Source organism: Phoca vitulina, unplaced genomic scaffold, assembly GCF_004348235.1.
Source record: "Phoca vitulina isolate PV1807 unplaced genomic scaffold, GSC_HSeal_1.0 scaffold1, whole genome shotgun sequence".
In the NCBI taxonomy this organism is placed as follows: domain Eukaryota; kingdom Metazoa; phylum Chordata; class Mammalia; order Carnivora; family Phocidae; genus Phoca; species Phoca vitulina.
This window is the reverse complement of record NW_022589704.1, coordinates 34,153,086-34,174,019: the sequence shown is the minus strand read 5'-3', so window position 1 is coordinate 34,174,019 and position 20,934 is coordinate 34,153,086. Positions and strand designations below refer to the sequence as shown.

The window sequence follows — 20,934 nt, the reverse complement described above, 5'->3', positions numbered from 1 at the left end:
TATATGCATGTTGATTATCTACTTGGAGAACTTCTACTTGATTACTCTTCTGGGGCTCCTCTCCACTATTAGTTCTCTTTCTCCAATGTTCTTTGTCCTATTTCATGGTTCTGGGGTTTCAGGTTAGTCTTGGTGTCTATCTGATCCTTTCTCTAATAATTGTTTTAACACTTATTCTCTGGTTTCCCAGAGATCCTACTCAGAATGCAGTCATTTTTTACAGGTTGAAAAACTTTCAATTTCTTGATGTGGATTATAAACACTAAGAAACAGATCAGTTAATGTAAATTATTGTACATACCATGCTAGCTTCAAAATTAATAATGAATTTCATATTATACCTTTTGGAAAAACTGAATTTTCCAAGTGATTAAATATTATTATGTTCTATAACATAGGTCTTATAATTACTTATATGTCCCTGATCAGTGTCAACACTTAAGTTTTTCACTTGATCTTGAATGTTTACCTGGTTACTGGCCAGAATGATTGCATAAAAATACACCACTTCAGAAATATATATTGGTGTTCTGTAATTATACATTATAAGCCCTATTAAACAACTATTATATTTTACCGGGTAGTTAATTATTATTCCCTTACTCTTGACTTCTTGGTGTTCCCAAACCTTCATATACTTATGGACCTCCTTAATTTTCAAACTGCTTTCACATGTTATTTCCCTTCCTCAAAGCTTTCAAATCTGACCCCTCATACCACAGAACCCAAATAAAGTGCCATCTGAATTTTAACTGGATTGACAGTTTAATTTTAATGTTAAATGTAATTTATTTTAGTCTGGTTTTTCTAAAAATCAGTAATTCATTTGTAATTAGTATAAGTGGCAAATTGAGTAAGAAAATGTCACAATAGCCCATTTGTAACAATTTTATAGTTTTCCACAATATATTTTTCTTTTCTTTTCTTTTAAAGATTTTATTTATTTATTTGACAGAGAGAGACACAGCAAGAGAGGGAACACAAGCAGGGGGAGTGGGAGAGGGAGAAGCAGGCTTCCCGCCAAGCAGGGAGCCCGATGCGGGGCTCAATCCCAGGACCCCGGAATCATGACCTGAGCCGAAGGCAGACGCTTAACGACTGAGCCACCCAGGGGCCCCTACAATACATTTTTCTATACATAGCATAAAATTCTTATTTAATAAATTCAGAATATCTGTGACTTAAGTCACTCACAAACTTAAAAATTTCTTCAGAACCTATGCTACATGTGGGAAGAAGATGAAGACAGGATTCCTACTATGAGATGCTTAAAACCTATCTGAGAACAGAAGACACATATGAGCATGAAAAACTGACTATGTATGCTTGAAAAAGTGATATAAAATGACATCCCTCATTCTTCTAGGGAATGCAATAAGATGATAACTGTGGAGAATGTGGTTAAATACACCTTTTAGAAAAGCAACATACCTAATTTGGCCATCTTTTCAGAGTGTTTTCTATTCTGAAAAGAATAAACTTTATTCCCACCATCTGCAGCAGAGCCATTTTTCAAGGATTCTGAAAGAGAAAATGCAGTATGTTTTGGAAAAATAAGCAAAATTAACAGAAAAAAAGATAAAACCTTAAGATTTGCACCCCCCCAGTCTTGCATAAAGGTTTAATACATTATTTATACATAAAATATTTTAAAACACAAGAGAACTGTTTATATAAATTTGAAACACAGAAAACATATTATTCTTCACGAGTACACACAAATTAGATATATAAACACACACACAGAGCCCCCCCGCCAATAAACCCCTCCAGACTAGAGGGATATCCATTCAATTCATGATAGTGTTGCCCGAGGAGGGAAAACTGAAGGGACTCAAATAGGTTTCTTCTTGAAGCAAACACGCAAAGTACAATTGAGCTAATTGAGGTTGAGATTTAAATCACTGTTACATGGTGGAAGCTCTCTTACTCCCTATCAAGATAGTGACTTAATTTCACTCTTCAATCATCCCTTTAAATAACAGCTGCTACCTAGAACATACCAGATACTCTAGTAGCCTACTCTCTGGCACAGCAATTCTCCAAGTGTGGTGGCGTCAGGTCTCTCAGGTCCCCGAGGCCAAAACGATTTCATAACACTAAGACATTATTTGACTTTTTCTCCATCAAGAGTGGAGAGTGAGGTATTCCAGAGACTATATTATGTGTGATGACAGCACCATCCTGTGGGTTAATGGAATGTGTGAGGCAGATATGAAAATTCAGCTGTCTTCTATTAAGCCAGACATTTGCAAAAATGTAAAACAGTGACTTCTTATCTTCTTTTTGGAAATAGTTGTTTTCCGTCTAAATATATATATGTCAATATGTATTGGGTTTATTATTGTTATTACAAAACAGTGCCAGACTTTTCCAAAGTCAGTGTTCACTATCCTTACTGTTTAAGAGTCCCCATTTTATATGCACTAATACTTGGCATTATCCAAACTCCTTAATCTTTGCCAGTCGAGTGGGTGTAAAATGAATCTTATGGGGAGAATTGTTTTAATTTCCCTTTTCCTAATCGCTAATGAGGTTGAACATCTTTTCACAACTTTCTTATTTCCAAGGAAGAAATATCTTCTTTATCCTGACTTGTCTTCTCACCTCTTTATGATGACATTTGATGAAGAGAAGTCCTAAATTTTTTTTCAAAGACTGTTTTAAAAGCAGTTTTAGGTTCAGAGCCAATTTGGATAGAAGGTACAGAGATTTCCTATATACTTCCTGCCCTCACAAATGTACAGCCTCCTCCAGCTACCAACATCCCACACCAGAGTGGTAGATTTGTTACAATCATGAACCTACACTGACACCTCATTAACATCCCAAGTCCATAGCTTATATTAAGGTTCACTCTTTTTTTTTTTTTTTAAGATTTATTTATTTGAGAGAGCGAGCGAGCGAGAAGAGAGCATAAGCAGGAAGGAGAGAGAGAAGCAAGCTCCCACTGGGCAGGGAGCCCCGACGTGGGGCTTGATCCCAGGACTCTGGGATCATGACCCGAGCTGAAGGCAGACACCCAACCGACTGAGCCACCCAGGTGCCCAAGGTTCACTCTTGGTGTGGTATATTCTATAGGTTTTATTTTTTTTAAGTTTTTATTTAAATTCTAGTTAGTTAACAGTTAACCAATATAGTTAATATTGGTTTCAGAGGTCGAATTTAGTGATTCAGTGCTTATATATAATGCCCAGTGCTCATCATAACAAGTGCCTTCCTTAACACCCATCAACCATTTAGCCCATTCCCCACCCACCTCCCCTCCAGCAACCCTCAGTTTGTTCTCTAGCGTTAAGAGAGTTAAGAGTCTCTTACGGTTTGCCTCCCTCTTTTTTTTCCCCTTCTTCTATGTTCATCTGTTTTGTTTCTTAAATCCCACATGAGTGAAATCATATGGTATTTGTCTCTCTCTGACTTATTTCACTTAGCATAATACATTCTAGCTCCATCCATGTGGTTGCAGATGGCAAGATTTCATTCTTTTTGATGGCATTCTATAGCTTGTGACAAAAGTACGATGATAGGTATCCACCACTGTAGTATAATACAGAACAGTTTCAATGCCCTAAGAATTCTCTGTACTCTACCTACTCATACCTCCCACCCCCGACGCCTGGCAACCACTGATCTCCTCATGGTCTCTGCAGTTTTGCCCTTCCTACAATGTCACATAGCTGGTATCACAGCCAGTAGCCTTTTCAGATTGGCTTCTCTCACTCAGTAAGAAGCGCTTAAGGTTCCGCCACATCTTTTCATGTCTTGATAGCTTTTTTTTTAAAATGCTGAATAATATCCCACTGTATGGATATATCAGTTTATTTATTCTTCGTTAACTTTTTGGTTGCTTCCAAGCCATGGCAATTATGAACAAAGGTTCTATAAACATGCGTGTGCAGGTTTTTGAGTGGAGGTAAGTTTTCAACTCATATGAGTAAATACGAAGAAGCACAACTGCTAGATCATATGGTAAGAATATGTTTACTTTGTAAGAAACTGCCAAACTGTCATCCAGTTGTTCCATTTTGCATTCCCACCAGCAATAAATGAGAATTCCGGTTGCTCCACAGATTTGCCAGCATTTGGTGCTGTCAATGTTTTGCACTTGGGCCATTCTAATAGGCGTGTAAGTGGTATCTCATTGTTGTTTTAATTTGCAATTTCCTAATGACGTATAATGCTTTTAGTATATTTTCATGTGATTATTTGCCATCTATAGATCTTCTTCAGTGAGATGTCCTGTTCCTCTGCTCATTTTTATTTTTTAAAAGATTTTATTTATTCATTTGCCAGAGAGAGAGAGCACAAGCAGGGGGGAACAGTAAGCAGAGGGAGAAGCAGGCTCCCCGCTGAGTCCTCTGCTCATTTTTAAATCAGGTTATTCATTATCTCATTGTTGAGTTTTAAGAGGTCTTTGTATATTTTGAGTAACATTTCTTTTCTTTTAAGATTTTATTTATTTATTTGAGAGAGAGCGAGAGAGATCACAGAGGGAGAGGGAGAAGCAGACCCCCCCCCCCCCTCAGCAGAGAGCCTGATGCGGGGCTCAATCCCAGGACCTGGAGATCATGACCTGAGGCGAAGGCAGACGCTTAACCAACAGAGCTACCCAGGCGCCCCTTGAGTAACATTTCTTTAATAGATGTGTTTTGCAAATATTTTCTCCTAATCTGTGGTTTGTCTTCTTGAGAAGCGCTGAATTTTAATTAGAATATGTCAATCTTTTCTTTTGATTACATTAAACTAAAAAAAATTCTTCTATAATAAAGTCAAAACCATATTCTCTTGTATTTTCTTTCTTTCTTTTTTTTTTTTTTTAAAGATTTTATTTATTTATTTGACAGAGAGAGACACAACGAGAGAGGGACACAAGCAAGGGGAGTGGGAGAGGGAGAAGCAGGCTCCCGGCTGAGCAGGGAGCCCGATGCGGAACTCGATCCCAGGACCCTGGGACCATGACCTGAGCCGAAGGCAGACGCTTAACGACTGAGCCACCCAGGCGCCCCTCTCTCGTATTTTCTTATGAAAGCATTTACATTTGCTTTTTTTAATGTAAATCTTAAATTAAGGTAATTAACTTGTTTATGATGGGAGGTAGAGATCCAGTTTCTTTTATTCATAAGGATACCCAGTTGGCTCAACGCTGTTTACTGACCAGTTCATCCTTAGCTGAGTGATCTTCAATGCTACCTCTCTCATATATCTGATTTTCATGTATGCATGAGTCTGTTTATGGTAAACCTGTCTTTATGTAACTTACATGTCTGGCACAGAGACAAAATATTTAAAGATACTGAGTGGTTTCTCCGTAAACTAAATTAAATGCTTTAGAAATATTTGATAAAAGTTATTAACTAAAACAAATGGTTTCAAATTAGGTATGGATGAGAAGCCATAAAAGATTTAAGAAAAAATTTGAAAAAATATAAAAGCATACTATACCAAGACTGCATTAAAAGTGTCTTTAAATGTACAATCTAATGAAGGGAAAGGAAACCTGAAATCCCAGATGATGCATGCATTATGGATATACTGTCTAAAAAAAATCAAACACCAAAATCAAAAGGTAATGCTGTTCTTCAACCAGCTGACCTCTAGCAAACTTCTAATTAAAGAAAAGACTGTGGGGGGCCGCCTGAGTGGCTCAGTGATTTAAGCATCTGCCTTTGGCTCAGGTCATGATCTCAGGATCCTGAGATCACTGGCATGGGGCTCCCTGCTCCGTGGGGAACCTGGTTCTCCCTCTGCCTGCCACTCCCTCTGCTTCTGCACTTGCTTACTCTTTCAAATAAATAAATAAAATCTTTAAAAAAAGAAAAAAAGACAAGACTGGGGTTTGTGTGTGTGTATGCTTATATATATATACTTATATATAAAAATGTTTAGAGTACAGTAGTTATTTTTGTGATTTTCTGGTTCTGACATTTTGATTGACTAATTAACAGTGGTCTAATCACACTGGCCAAGATTTTACTATAATACATATAAAACTTTTTAACAGGTTTTAAATTATTCAAAATGCACAAAACCAAAAAACTGTGAATATAAAAACCATGGAAAAATTAAAATGGGTAATAAATGTAAGAAAAAATGTTTAATGCCAATGAGGGGTCTTAATATTAGTTGATATAATCTTTCTAGAAAGCAATTTGGCAATATGTATGCCTTATAAAGTTGATACACCTTCACCAATAATTCTACTGCTAGGAGTCTCTTATGAAGAAATAAAAGATCTAAACAAAGATTTATATCCAAGGATAATCACTACTGCATTTGTTACAATAAAAATTTAGAAACAATCCAAACGTCTAATAGAGGCCAACTATGTTATTTATAAATCTGAATGCAATATTACAGAAATAACACTCCCATTTCACACCCATTAGGAAGGCTATTAAAAAAAAAGACAAGTGTTGGTAAGCATACAGAGTAACTGGAATGCTTGTGCATTGTTGGTGGAAATGTAATTTGGTGTAGCTGCTGTGGAAAACATTATGGCAGTTCTTTAAAAAATTAAAAATAGAATTACCATATGATCCAGCAATTCCACTTCTGGGAATATACCCAAAAGAATTCAAATCAGGGTCTCAAAAAGATACTTGTACACCCATGTTCATAAAAGCATTATTCACAGTAGCCAAAAGGCTGAAGCCACCCAATGTCCATTGACAGATGAATGGATAAACAAAACGTATATACATACATTGCAGTAGTATTCAGCCTCAAAAAGGAAGGAAATTCTGACACATGCCACAACATGGATGAACCTTGAGAACACTATGCTAAGTGAAATAAACCAGTCACACACAAAAATACTGAATGATTCCACTTATATGAGGTACCTCAAATAGTCAAATTCAGAGGAAAGTAAAATGGTGGTTGTTGGGCTGTGGGGAGGAGGGACTGGGGAGTTTTTTAATGGGTAGAATTTCAGTTTTGTAAAATGAAAAGAGTTCTGGAGATTGCAAAACAATGTGAATGTACTTAATACTGAAGTACACACTTTAAGATGGGAAATTTTATGTTACATATATTTTACCACAAGTTTTATTTATTTATTATTTATTTATTTTCTCCCAATTTTTTAAATCTTTTTTTTTTTTTTTTACGATTTATTTAGTTGACAGAGAGAGAGAGCACAAGCAGATGGAATAGCAGGCAGAGGGAGAAAGAGAAGCAGGCTCCCTGCCGAGCAAGGAGCCCGATGTGGGGCTCGATCCCAGGACCCTGGGATCATGACCTGAGCCGAAGGCAGCTGCTTAACCAACTGAGCCACCCAGGCGCCCCAATTTTTTAAAAAAGATTTATTTTAGAGAGAGCGTGAGAGTGGGGGGAGGGACAAAGGGAGAAGGAGAGAGAGAATCCCAAGCAGACTCCACACTGAGCCCAATGCAAGGCTCGATCCCACAACCCTGAGATCATGACCTAAGTCAAAACCAAGAGTTGAATACTTAGATGACTGAGCCACCCAGATGCCCCTCTCATAATTTTTAAAAAGAGATTTTATTTAACCACAATTAAAAACGTGACATAATCCTTAAGTTCAAAAATAGAACTGTGAATAAGGCAAAATTAATTATAATATGAATGGGGTGCCTGGGTGGCTTAGTCAGTTAAGTGGCTGACTTCAGCTCAGGTCATGATCTCAGGCTCTGCACTTGGTGGGGAATCTGCTTCTCCCTCTCCCTTCCCCAACTCGTGCATGCACACTCTCTTTCTCTCTCTCAAAAAAATAAATAAAATCTTTAAATAAAGAAAGAATGGACCACATATTGGTCACGGAATTTTCTAGCAGCTAACTTATAAGAATCAAGTATCCAAAAAAACCACTTTAAAGACAAATATATTGTTTTCAATCTCTTCTTAGGTCTACCATAACAGGAATCAAGAATCCAAAGTTCTGGGGCACCTGAATGGCTCAGTCGGTTAAGCATCTGACTTTGGCTCAGGTCATGATTTCAGGGTCTTGGGATCAAGCCCCACGTAGGGCTCCTCACTCAGCGGGAAGTCTGCTTGTCCCTCTGCACCCCCCCCCCCCCCCGCTCATGCTCACTCTTGCTCTCTCTTAAATAAATAAAAATCTTAAAAAGAAAAGAAGAAGAAGAATCCAAAGTTCTATTCAGAACATGCCCTAAAAAATGTTAACTCTCTAGTTGGGGACACTTTTAAAAGAATCCACTCTGCCCACTTAGTCTAGTGAGGGATAGTCGTCATTTTTTTGTATTATGCCATTTAACATCAGGAACTAAACCAGAAGCATTATGACTCAAGAAGTGACAAAAAGGTCAGGAGTAGTGATGATGGCCATTTATAAGTCAAATATGAGAGTAAAAAGCACGTACATGAGAGAGATTGGCAACACAGAAAGAGAATGGATGCACAGAGATGACCTGAAGGAGACTAGGAGATCCATAAAAGCAAAGTCCCTAGGTTTTTAATGTGGTCTCAGTTCCAATGTCCCTACTGCCCAACAATACTGATTTTGTTCCTTGGTCTTTATTTTTTTAAGCCAACTTAAGTAAATCTGTGTTCCTTGAGCCCTAACTAAAACATAATAAGCCTAAAAATTTTTAAATATAATCTGGCAGGAATCTGGCTTAGGTGTAAAAAAAAAAAAAAAAAAAAAAACCCATAACATTAGCATGCCTAGGTTGAAGCAATATTACTTCTTGGAATGTTCCTTCTATCTATCTATCTCCCACCCTCCCACCCACCCCTTCCCCCTCCCTCCCTCCTTCCTTCCTTCCCCTCCTTCCCTTCCTTCCTTCCTTAAGAGACAGAGAGAGTAGGTGTGCGGGAGTCAAGGTGGGGAGAGGGGCAGAAGGAGAGGGAGAGAATCTCAAGCAGGCTCCACACCTAGCACGGAGCCTGACATGGGGCCGATCCCAGAACCCTGAAGTCATGACCCTAGCTGAAATCAAGTCAGATGCCTAACCGACAGAGCCACCCAGGTGCCCCCTTTCTAACTATTTCTGTAAAGAAGACCAAAGTAATAATGAAGTGACTTGCTTTATGAAATTATTTCAAATTAGTTAAAAATACAAATATCTTAACAAATAACTTTAGATTGGTCTGTGGAATCTAAAAATAATTAAGTGCACCACTGGTTGCTTGTGGGGAAAAAAAAAAACTAAAGAAAATAACTATAGTGGAAATTCAGTGCTTCCAACCTTCCAACTATACATAAAAACCTGAAGCAAATGCTTTTCTGATGAGAAATATAATGTAGCATGCCTGATGAAAAGAGTTCTGGAGATGGATGGTGATAATAGCACAGCATCATCATGAATATATTTAATACAACTGAAGTATACACTTAATAATGTTAAAGATGGTGAAGTTTATATGTAGTTTACAATAAAAAAAAAAATATATATAGCTTGCCACTGCCTAACCTACCAGACTACTGTTATGTATCCTGCAAAGCAGTTTCAGCTACTAGCAGAAATTTGAGTGTACTTTCCCCACCCCAGCTACCAAAATACCTTGAATATCTCGTCCTAAAACTTCCACATAGTTCTGATCTTTTAAGACTTCCTGGTCATCTTCTTCCAAATCATATTCTGGCTTTTTTATAATTTTTTTTGTGTTGACCAAAAGCTGAGCTCGTTCCTTTTTTAATTTAGCTCCTATAAGAACATCCAAAGAATTAGAACAGGTATAAATTCTTTCCAAACATTACATTTAAATAAGTAACAAACTGTAATACTTATATTGTCATTATTTAAAATCTGGAAAAAAATTCAGTGTTTTCTCTTTGATGAATGTATGTACCACTCTTCACCACAGTTTATATAATTTAAGGAAAAACCTTGAAAGTTTATTATTTTGGGGGGTCACATTTTAATTACAATGGGTAGTTATCACTTACCCCTAATATTAAGTATTTCATATCAGATAAAGCTTTATTATTTTTAATTTTCAAAAGTTTGAATGGAATAAACTACAAAAGTAGTTTTTATTTAGTCTTACTAGATCAAATACTTTGTGCTCTATTTTTAAAATAGAAGGTTAAAATATTTTAAAAAAGTGAGATAATCCATAACCATCACATAAGCATCTCTTCAATTGTATAATCACTCAGTACCTCCTTCTCTATCAAGAATGTGATTAAGGACATCATCATCTCCCACAAACTGAACCTCCAGCATCTTGTCTTCCTTTAATTCCAGTTTACTCATCATTGCCAACCTAAACAAAAGCAATAAAGCACTCAAGAGTGATGAAAAATTCATTTCAACAACCAAATAAATTAAACATTCACATAATACATGTATTTATATTACATTTTAAAGAGTCTCAAGTATGAAAAATATATTATGCATTATCGTATTAATATTATGCTTTTGATAAAAGGTAAATCAACTCTTTATCTGAAAAATGGAAAGGACAGGAAGTGGTGTCTGAGAGTTGGAAAAAGCCAAATTCAATCAAGGCAACTAAAATATAATAATGGGAAAGCAATTCTTCCTATAAAGAAAGCCTTAACCAATCTACAGAATGATTAACAGTACCAGAAAGGAAGTGTTTAATACATGAGAGTTTAGAGAAGGGGCAGACAAGCAAAGAATAATGGTTTGGTAGACTTTAGTGTCTATTCACTAGAAACAGTCCATTGGGGGAAGTCCATGCATTTCACCGGTATACCAAACCTGGATCAAATAATCCTCAAGTACCTCCCTTTACTATTATTGCATGTTTACCAAACAACTTTACAGTTAGAAAATGGCTTTCTGGGTATCCTGGTATCTAAACAGTAAACATGCAACTTTCCAATACTTTATAGTCAGTTCTTCACTGAACAGACTTCAGAATTTGGCAAACAAAAACTTGATCAACTCTCCCTACTCTGAAAAAATTTCATTTCAGAACTTGTAATACCAATGGCCTGAAACTAAATAATGATGATCCCAACTGGCTCCCAGCTAATCAGTTTACCCAAAAAATGAATTTTTTCTCTCCTCTCTCTCTCCTAAAATCCTATTTTTGTTTTTTCTATCAATAACAGGAACTACGGACTACGTCACTCATAAGTCAGTTATTTGCATGCAGATAACTTACTAAATGCTGTCAAGTTTCCTTTTGTAACTAGCACACTTTTTTTTTTTTAAGTTTATTTATTGGGGCGCCTGGGTGGCTCAGTTGTTAAGCGTCTGCCTTCGGCTCAGGTCATGATCCCAGGGTCCTGGGATCGAGCCCCGCATCAGGCTCCCTGCTCCGCAGGAAGCCTGCTTCTCCTTCTCTCACTCCCCCTGCTTGTGTTCCCTCTCTCGCTGTCTCTCTCTCTGTCAAATAAATAAATAAAATCTTTAAAAAAAAAAAAAAGTTTATTTATTTATAATCTCTATACCCAACGTTGGGTTGAACTCACAACCAAGAGTCGTATGCTCTACCAACTGAGCCAGCCAGGCACCTCCCTCACACTTTAAAAAAAAAAAAAAAATGACAGCTTTACTTTTTTTTAAGTTTTATTTATTTAAGTAATCTCTACACCCAACGTAGGGCTCAAACTCACGACCTCGAGATTAAGAGTCATACACTCTTCCAACTGAGCCAGCCAGGTGCCCCCGAAACTAGCACACTTAAATGACTTGTCTTTTTTTTTTTTTTTTTTTAAAGATTTTATTTATTTATTTGAGAGAGAGAGAGAGAGCACATGAGAGGGGGGAGGGTCAGAGGGAGAAGCAGACTCCCTGCTGAGCAGGGAGCCCGATGCAGGACTCAATCCCGGGACTCCAGGATCATGACCTGAGCCGAAGGCAGTCGCTTAACCAACTGAGCCACCCAGGCGCCCAAATGACTTGTCTTTATTTTCATTTACCTTTAAAAGTACTACACATTCTGCAGCTGGAAAATTCAGGTAGAGTCACCTACAATTATAAAAAGAACTTGGTCAAGGTCAGCTAATAGGATATGAAAGCAACCAAAGAAGTTCACGAGTTTTAATAAAGAAGACGAGTAGATAAATGCAGTTTTTACAAAGTTATTATGATGCCACAGTAAAGGACAAAACAACCATCAGTATTTTGGCCAGGAAGTACTAGAGACTGAGAAGATCTGGACTGCGGGGGCAAGTGGCTGGAATGAGGAGGCCAACATTTGAGCACTTACCATATGCTGGACACAGTTTTGAATATTCTATACGTATTTTCATTTAACCCTCATAACAACTCTATTACGGCCTATGTTTTGTGTATAAAGATAATACTTCATCTATAATTTATATAACCATTGCCAGCAACATATCCTTTTGGGCCATCTTTCTAGTCATGATACTGCTTTCAATAATGGGGAATTTGGATGTATTAGAGAAAAAGTTTAATGCATCTACATGATATTTGTATATAATAAAGAAACTTATGATTTCTTAACCAACTGAACCACCCAGGCGCCCGAAACTTATGATTTCTTTATATCTGTATAAAATAAAAGTTTTTCTGAGGGGCTGTTTGTCAGGCACTCTATTAGGTACTTTCATGCATAGTAGATCATTAAATCCTCAGATTCTCTGAGGTAGTTAAAATATATATAATTCCCCAATAAACAGATGAGTAAACTGAGATTAACTATTAAATTACTCATCCAGATTTATACAACTAGAAAGTGTGTTAGGGCTAAAACCCAAGTCTGACTGATTCCAAAGTCCCTAATCATTCTATTACACACTTCTCCTGCCATTAAATACAAATTTGTTATCCTTTCTTTTCTTTAAAAAAAAAAGATTTACTTATTTATTTTAGAGAGTGAGAGATAAAGAGTGAGGGGAGGGGCAGAAGGAGAGGGAGAAAGAGAGAGAATCTCCACTAGACTCCCCAATGAGTGCAGAACTGGATATGGGCTAGATCCCGCAATCCGGAGACCAGGACCTGAGCCAAAACCAAGAGTCGGACACTTAACCTACTAGCCACCCAGGCACCCCAAATCTGTTATCCTAAATGCTTGTTCTGACCTCTGGATACTATTCATAATATATCTAATCATTTTCCCACCTGCCAGTTCAAACATCCAAAGATTTCTATATTTCCAGTTCCTCTATGTTTCCAGTTCATTAAGTTAAACATGCCTAGTTCTATCAATCATACTTTAAGAGCATGGCCAGATTCAGTCTAATCTATATTGTTTTATTATTTTCTTATTTATTTTTTACTTTTTTTAAAGATTGTATTTATTTATTTGACAGAGAGAGACACAGCGAGCGAGGGAACACAAGCAGGGCGAGTGGGAGAGGGAGAAGCAGGCTTCCTGCGGAGCAGGGAGCCCGATACGGGGCTCGATCCCAGGATCATGACCTGAGCAGAAGGCAGACACTTAATGACTGAGCCACCCAGGCGCCCCTAATCTATACTGTTTTAAAATACAAACAGCTAGGGGCGCCTGGGTGGCTCAGTTGGTTAAGCGACTGCCTTCGGCTTCGGTCATGATCCTGGAGTCCCAAGATCGAGTCCCGCATCAGTCCCGCATCAGTCCCGCATCCGGCCCCCGCGACTCCCTCTGACCCTCCCCCTCTCATGCTCTCTCTCCCTCTCATTCTCTCTCAAATAAATAAATAAAATCTTAAAAAAATAAAATATAAACAGCTATGTTCTACAAAGGATATGAAGTAGTGACAATAAGCAAATGCAATAAAACAAAAAACTAATAATAATAGGCAGTCTGGATCCAGGAAAATATAAAGAAAGCAGAAAATAGGGGCGCCTGGGTGGCTCAGTCGGTTAAGTGACTGCCTTCAGCTCAGGTCATGATCCTGGAGTCGCGGGATCAAGTCCCACATCCGGCTCCCTGCTCAGCAGGGAGTCTGCTTCTCCCTCTGGCCCTTCCCCCTCTCATGTGCGTTCTCTCTCTCTCATTCTCGCTCTCGCAAATAAATAAAATCTTAAAAAAAAAAAAGAAAAGAAAGCAGAAAATACATCAGACAAAGAATTTGGGCTTGGGGCGCCTGGGTGGCTCAGTCGTTAAGTGTCTGCCTTTGGCTCAGGTCATGATCCCAGGGTCCTGAGATTGAGCCCCACATCAGGCTCCCTGCTTGGCAGGAAGCTTGCTTCTCCCTCTCCCAGTCCCCCTGCTTGTGTTCCCTCTCTCGCTCTCTCTTTGTCAAATAAATAAATAAGATCTTTTAAAAAAAAACCAAACAATTTTGGCTCTGAGCTAACCGGCAATCAAAGCGAAAAAGGAGTAAAGCTCAGTTACATGATTCTCATGAGCAAAAGTTCAGTGGTTCCTTCAGGGAAAGATTTTCCAGAAAAATTTAAAAACAGAAATTCCAGACAACTGAATATTGTCCAATTTCCTTAGGGTATTTTACAGAAGAATTGCCTGGACAGAGGCACCCTAACTTAATCTTGTTTGTAGTTGAATACATTTATATGTAATTTCTTTTTCTAGATATTAAGGCATCTTATTACACAGTAGAGAACCACCAAACTGAAGAAACTTCTACGAAGACCTTGAAAGAAACCTTTCCTTCCTTCTCCAACAATTTCTGGAAAACAAAACAAAACACACAAAAAACCACTACTTAACAACCACACAATAAAATGCGAATTTTTAGCGACCATCTACTCTTCAAGGCACTGTCTCTGGGTGCTTATTTTTAAGTGGGACTCCTTTCAAGGAGTTAACAAGGCAGGTAATACAGCAGCACCAAAAGAGTATTAACAGCAACACACCCTCCTTTGAGAGCAAATAAAGGATTGCTACAATTTTTAAAAACATAATCCTTTAAAAAAAAAGGTTAAACACCAATTTTAATATCAGATAAACATGGGTTCTGATCTTAACTCCACACTCATACCTGTGTGACTTCGGACAGAATTGTGATGATTAAATGAGATCATGCGCTTGGCATATGAAAATGCTAATTAAATGTTTCCTATCATCAGCTTCTTTAAGCTTCAACTTAACCACGTAGATCTCATGAAGCTGCAAAGCCTCAATTTTATCAGTGCCACCCATTTCCTCTATCAGAAGACTCTACATCTCCTCTAACAGAAAAGGTGCTCAGTAAATGATGAATGAATATGTGCAGTGCCAATACACAAAGGTGTAGGGCCCGGCTATTTTTCTTCAGATTGCACCTGAACTAGGTCCCCTAGTATAATGGTTTTATTAGGATTTTAGTTCTAAGACGAAAAGTAATGTATCCACATCCTTTTAATTTAAAAAGCTCTACCAGAAGAGCCTGGTTCATCCACGTTTTACAACCAAGCATTGTCCCAGGGTGACTGTTCAGTGAGCAGGATTCATTTGGGGCTTCCAGACGGGGATGACATCTAAGGTTCTCACTGCTGTGATAGTTCTGGGAAGAAATCTCCTCCTCCTCAGCCCTCACTGTGCCCGCTCCTGTCAGGTCACTCTACACTTTGGTTACAGATTTTCACAGTTTTCTCTTTACAAGCACAAGGCTCTTTAAGCCGAGAAACTGATAGGTTGGTAACGCGTCCCTTGCACAGAAGGCCTATCAGTGCTGGAGAGACCGACCAACGGTGCTTCCAGAGGGAGCCTCTCACCCCAACAAGGATTTATGGACTTTGGCCGGTGCCTCGCGCCGCTTACCAGTTGGCCGCGCTCCGCCAGCCGAGGGTCCTCGGGCCCGCGGGGGCCGGGGGCAGCCTGGGGAGGGCACAGAGGGGGGCGCAGCGACCCAGCCCGGGGCGCCGAGGAGAAGCCCTCTCCGAGACGCGGGCCCCAGCTCGGCTGCGGGGCTGGGCGCCACCGGACTCACCTCACAAACCCCTCGCTAAGCGAGAGAGGGAAGCGGGCTGCCGCGTTGTCCCACCACGCACCTCTAGGTCGCCGCCAGGCGCCGCTCCGGCCTCCCCGCGCCTACCGGACGACACCCCGCTGACTGGGAGCCGCAGGGAAGGCGGCGTGGGCCCCAGCAGGAAAGGCCAAATTCCGGTTAAGCACAGCCGGAGAGGGTCGCAGGGTATCAGAGTCCCGTAGGGCAGCCCGGAGGCCGGCTGGGGGATGGGAGGCCTGCCTGCTGCACACCGAATCTCCCGCCCTGCTCAGGGGGCGGAGTCCAGAAAAGCCAATAGAAAGCGGAGTCAGCCGAGAGCGACGTCGCTGCCCGCCAGTCGGTCTCGGGCTGTCGGCCCCGCCCATCAAGAAACCTGAGGAAAACGAATCCCTAAACCCTGAGTTCTGGGCCTTTCCTGTCCTCTTTCCGTTTCCGGGGAAGGGCGAAGGAAGTGTTGGTTACACCTGGGGAAATTTGCAGAAGTGTAGCGGGTGTGTGTTAAGGTAATCTTAAAAGTCTTAATTAGTTTCTCCAGACACCTTCTTTTGAGGAAAAAGATAATGGGAATGAATCTGCGTTTGTGTTTTGTTTTTTTATTTATTTGACAGAGAGCACAAGCAGGGGGAGTGAAAGAGGGAGAAGCAGGCTCCCCGCTAAGCGGGGAGCCCCATGCGGGACTTGATCCCAGGACCCCGAGAGCGTGACCTGAGCCGAAGCAGACGCTTAACTAACTGAGCCACCCAGGCGCCCCTGTGTTTTGCTTTTTAAACTTTATTTCACCTATTTGGGGTGAAAGGTAGGATTCCATACATCTCAAGGGTTTGGAGTAGGGAGAAGGGAGACATTCCTCTCTGGAAACAAGAGAATATGGAAATGGGATCAGACTGCTAAGGGGATGGAGAGATTAAGATAGAATGAATAGATGTACAAAGCTAATGAAGAAAAGGATTGAACCTACTAGGATACAGTATTACCCACTAACAGAATACTATTTCATTTGGATTCATTTATTCAAAACAACACTACAGAATCCCCTGCATACCAGAATAATGATAAACCATTGAGTGAGACAAACACGATCTCTGCTGTCACAGTAGATGGTATAGGGGAAGATATTGAACAGACAAGACTGAGAAAAATCCTACCCTATGAGAAGTTCAGCATTTATTGGACCACGTGGCAGAAGTATCTAACTAAAAGACAGAAGTCAGGAACAATTTCCTTGGAGGAAGAGATGTTTTATTAAACTGAGAGTTGAGTAGATTTAAGCCAGGCAAAAAGGGTAAAATTTTCCACGTAGAAAGCCCAAATCAATATAGCAGGTGCATAAAGGGCCAAGAGGCAAGTGCCAACGTTGGGTCTGTTGTTTTGAGGGCTAGTTTGGCTCTTGGTGCACTAGTCAGAGTTACTAAAAGATCACTCTGGATAAAGGAGGTAAGAGTGGGAGCATAAGGAAGGAAGAGATGGAATCACCATTTTGGAAGATGTTTAGGAAATCCACTTGAGAAAGAGAAATGATGATAGTCTGGATACCTCAATATTCCATTTTGGTTGGCAGAATTTAAGAAAACAAAGGATAAAGGTAATTTTCTCTACACTGGAAATAAAGAATTTGGGGAAGGGTGAGTAGAAAAAAGAAGAGGAACGAACGTAGTCAACAGTTAACAATGAAGTGCTTGAAAAGTTCTTAAAAATGTGAAGATCTAGGAATACTTAATAGATATTTAACTAATATATTATGTTTCTATGATGTAAACTCTTCCATCTCCTCTTCAGATCTACACAAAAGTCCATAGACTCAGAGGCCTTGGTTTGAGTGGTGGGTTTTGATTGTTTTTATGGTATATTTGTGGAAAATAGAGGGAAGGAGCTGGGGGGTCCCATTTCTCTTAGTCTTTTTCTTTGTTCTTTTTTTGTTTTTTGTTTTGAAGATTTATTTATTTGACAGAGAAAGAGAGAGAGAGAACAAGCAGGGGGAGCATCAGGCAGAGGGAGAGGGAGAAGCAGTCTCCCCACAGAGCAGGGCTCTATCCCAGGACTCCAGGATCATGACCTGAGCTGAAGACAGACGCTTAAGCGACCGAGCCACCCAGGCGCCCCTCAGTCTTTTTCTTTGGATAGTTTAATTTATTCAGTTAACTCTGAGCACCTACCTGTATCAGGAACATAGTGCCCAGATATGTCCCTTACCATTAAGGGACTTATTTTAAGATTTTATTTATTTATTTGACACAGAGAGACAGCGAGTGCAGGAACACAAGCAGGGGGAGTGGGAGAGGGAGAAGCAGGCCTCCCGCGGAGCAGGGAGCCCGATGTGGGGCTCGATGTGGGGCTCGATCCCAGGACCCTGGGATCATGACCTGAGCCGAAGGCAGACGCTTAACGACTGAGCCACCCAGGCGCCCCAGGAACTTAGATTCTTGTTGGGTAGAAAGAATCAGGTAAGTTCATTACAATAAGGTTTAAGTGCAAGGATAGAATTTGCAGAGATCTACTAGGACAATGACCACTTAGTTCAGCTTAGCTAAGCAGAGGAAGGGCAGCAGAGGAAAAGCTTATCCAACTACAGATGACAGAGAATAGGGGTGGAAAAGGGATTTCAGGAAGAGAGTATGGTATTACAAACAGTGTGATAGTACAAAGCAGTTTGGTGTTCATTTAAACCTTAAGTAAAAGTTAAAAATGATAGGAGATGGAATGGGAGGAGTCTGAGGCTAAAGAACAGAATTTATCCTCTGTGATGGAACCATTGAATAATTGTAACCAGGGACTGATGGGTGTTTTATATTAATCACCAATGACGGTAAATTTGAGAGGAGCAGGGGTCTAGTTAGGAAGCTATCAAAGCAGTATGGATATGAAGATGAAGACAGGAGTTTGAACTGTAGTAATAAAACTGGAAAGGAAAGGATGAATTTGAAAAAAAAAAAAAAAAAGGCAAAGTCAGCAGGATTTGGTAACTGGATATAGAGGTAAGGAAGAAGGAAAATATAAGTCCCAGGTTTCTGGCATGGTTGTCTGGGTATCAGCTCCCCAGTGTGCTGTGAAAGATTACAGATAGAGGGAAAGAGTTTAGCTTGAGGCATCTTGACTTTGAAATCCCTTTGAAAGAGAGACATCAAATTATCCTGCAAACAGTGGATATACGAGTTTGCAATTCATTCAAGAGATCGATAGAGATCCAGGGGTCATCAGTGTAGAGATTAAAGCCAAAGGGAGAAAAAAAGAATTTGCCTTAGGATGATGAATAAAATAAGAAATGAAGTGAGGTACCTCATCTTCTGAGACAGGCAGCAAGTAGATGCGCATAGTTGTAGATATAGTTGTTCTTTGAAGTGGGAGAAAACAGGAAATTAAAACCTTCTAGCATTATGGCCTGCGTTTGATGAAGTAAGAGCTGAGGATCCTGAGAAAGTGGTACTTAAAGTAATGAAGCTTTGGAACAGAAACTGAAGGGAATGAGAAAGCAAGCAGGCCAAGAAGTAGAAGGACCTCAAAGTGCTGGAGGCTTAAGGTTGGGGCTAGTGAAGTTGTATTGATGCCTACAGTGTTCAGTGAACTGAGTAAGGGAATAGAAAAGGTGGAGTATAGCATTGATATGGACAAGTCATACACACACACACACACACACTGGATTAATCTCTTATATTGGCATTTACTGTTTTATATATTTCTCTGGGGAAAAAATTGAGTCAGTGGTTCTGGGTGGAAGAGGAAAGCTTAACTATGAATGCAAATGATTGTTACAGGATTAAAGAGAGTTTTCAGTACTGATTGCACATGAAAATTACCTGGGGAGGTGATAAAACTACTACTGCTAGATCCCAATGCCAGACAGCGTGAATGTGGCCTGTGAATGTGGTCATCAGCAATGTCCCAGATGATTTTAACGTGCAACTAGGGTTGAGAACCACCGAGCTAGGGAGAATGAAAATTTTTGTCAAACGTGAAATCACCTAGATGCTATGCATAAAACATACTTGCTAAGGGTATGATAGGTCTAGAATGGCAGTGGCAAATACCTCAGCAAAGAATATCTAGCCAGAGTTTTTAAGATACCAATTTGATTTCAATCCTGCTCAGGAGAAAGCGATTACTTCTATCCGAACACTTAGGAATAAAAGAGAATACAGTAGTGAAATCCTATTTTATCTCCAGGATTTTCTCATACCAGGGATGATGAGGCCCTCATAAGGCACAAAGTAGGGGTGCCTGGGTGGCTCAGTCGTTGGGTGTCTGCCTTCTACTCAGGTCATGATCCCAGGGTCCTGGGATAGAGCCCTGCATCGGGCTATCTGCTCAGCAGGAAGCCTGCTTCTCCCTCTCCCACTCCCCCTGCTTGTGATCCCTCTCTCGCTCTCTGTCAAAATAAATAATTACATCTTTAAAAAAAAAATAAGGCACAAATTAGTAATGAAAGATTTGGCAGATTCTCCTTAAAAAATATACACATAATAATTCAAACTCTCAGAAATGAGCCTTAGAATATAATCGTCAATACAGAAAGTTTTGCTGTGTACATAAAGCCATTATTTATAATAGTTGTTAGTAAATTTCTATAGATTTTTTTATTAGATTTTATTTATTTGAGAGAGAGAGAGAGAGCACAAGCTGGGGGGCAGAGGGAGAGGGAGAAGCAGGATCACCACTGAGCAGGGAGCCCGACGTGGGGCTTGATCCCAGGACCCTGGGACCACAACCCAAGCCAAAGGCAGACGCTCAACCGACTGAGCCACCCAGGTGCCCCAAATTTCTATAGATTTCTTAAAATTCTGATTTTCTTTGAGGAAATGGGGTTATTTCCTAATGAATATTGATTGGAGAGAATAAAAAATATTTTTGAATTGCTTTTTAGTTAAATTATACAATGATTCAGAACTTAAGCTTGTATTGGGTAGCATGACCTGGCCATAAAATAATTGTTTTCATTCCTAATGTGTATTAAAAAAGCATTGTTAAAGTGCCAAAAGTGATTGGTCCTTCAAGAGTTATAGAAGTGGGCGCCTGGGTGGCTCAGTTGGTTAAGCGACTGCCTTCGGCTCAGGTCATGATCCTGGAGTCCCTGGATCGAGTCCCACATCGGGCTCCCTGCTCGGCAGGGAGTCTGCTTCTCCCTCTGACCCTCCCCCCCTCTCATGTGCTCTCTCTCATTCTCTCTCTCTCAAATAAATAAATAATCTTTAAAAAAAAAAAAA

General features: G+C 39.8%; 1 protein-coding gene across 9 annotated transcripts in view; it reads right to left on the bottom strand.

Annotated features, from left to right (window-relative positions):
* ORC2 (origin recognition complex subunit 2) overlaps positions 1–16,322 on the bottom strand; it is a 43,781-nt gene extending 27,459 nt beyond the window's left edge. The window contains exons 1-5 of one of the 9 annotated variants that reach the window (XM_032404881.1): positions 15,722–16,322; positions 11,822–11,870; positions 10,088–10,191; positions 9,486–9,629; positions 1,432–1,521 (exon numbers count right to left, since the gene is read on the bottom strand). In XM_032404881.1, the coding sequence (XP_032260772.1) occupies positions 1,432–1,521; positions 9,486–9,629; positions 10,088–10,184 (331 nt within the window). In that variant the 5' untranslated portion in view covers positions 10,185–10,191; positions 11,822–11,870; positions 15,722–16,322. The other 8 variants (XM_032404900.1, XM_032404909.1, XM_032404892.1 and 5 more) reach the window with 8 other exon arrangements.
* Positions 16,323–20,934: the final 4,612 nt, after the last annotated feature.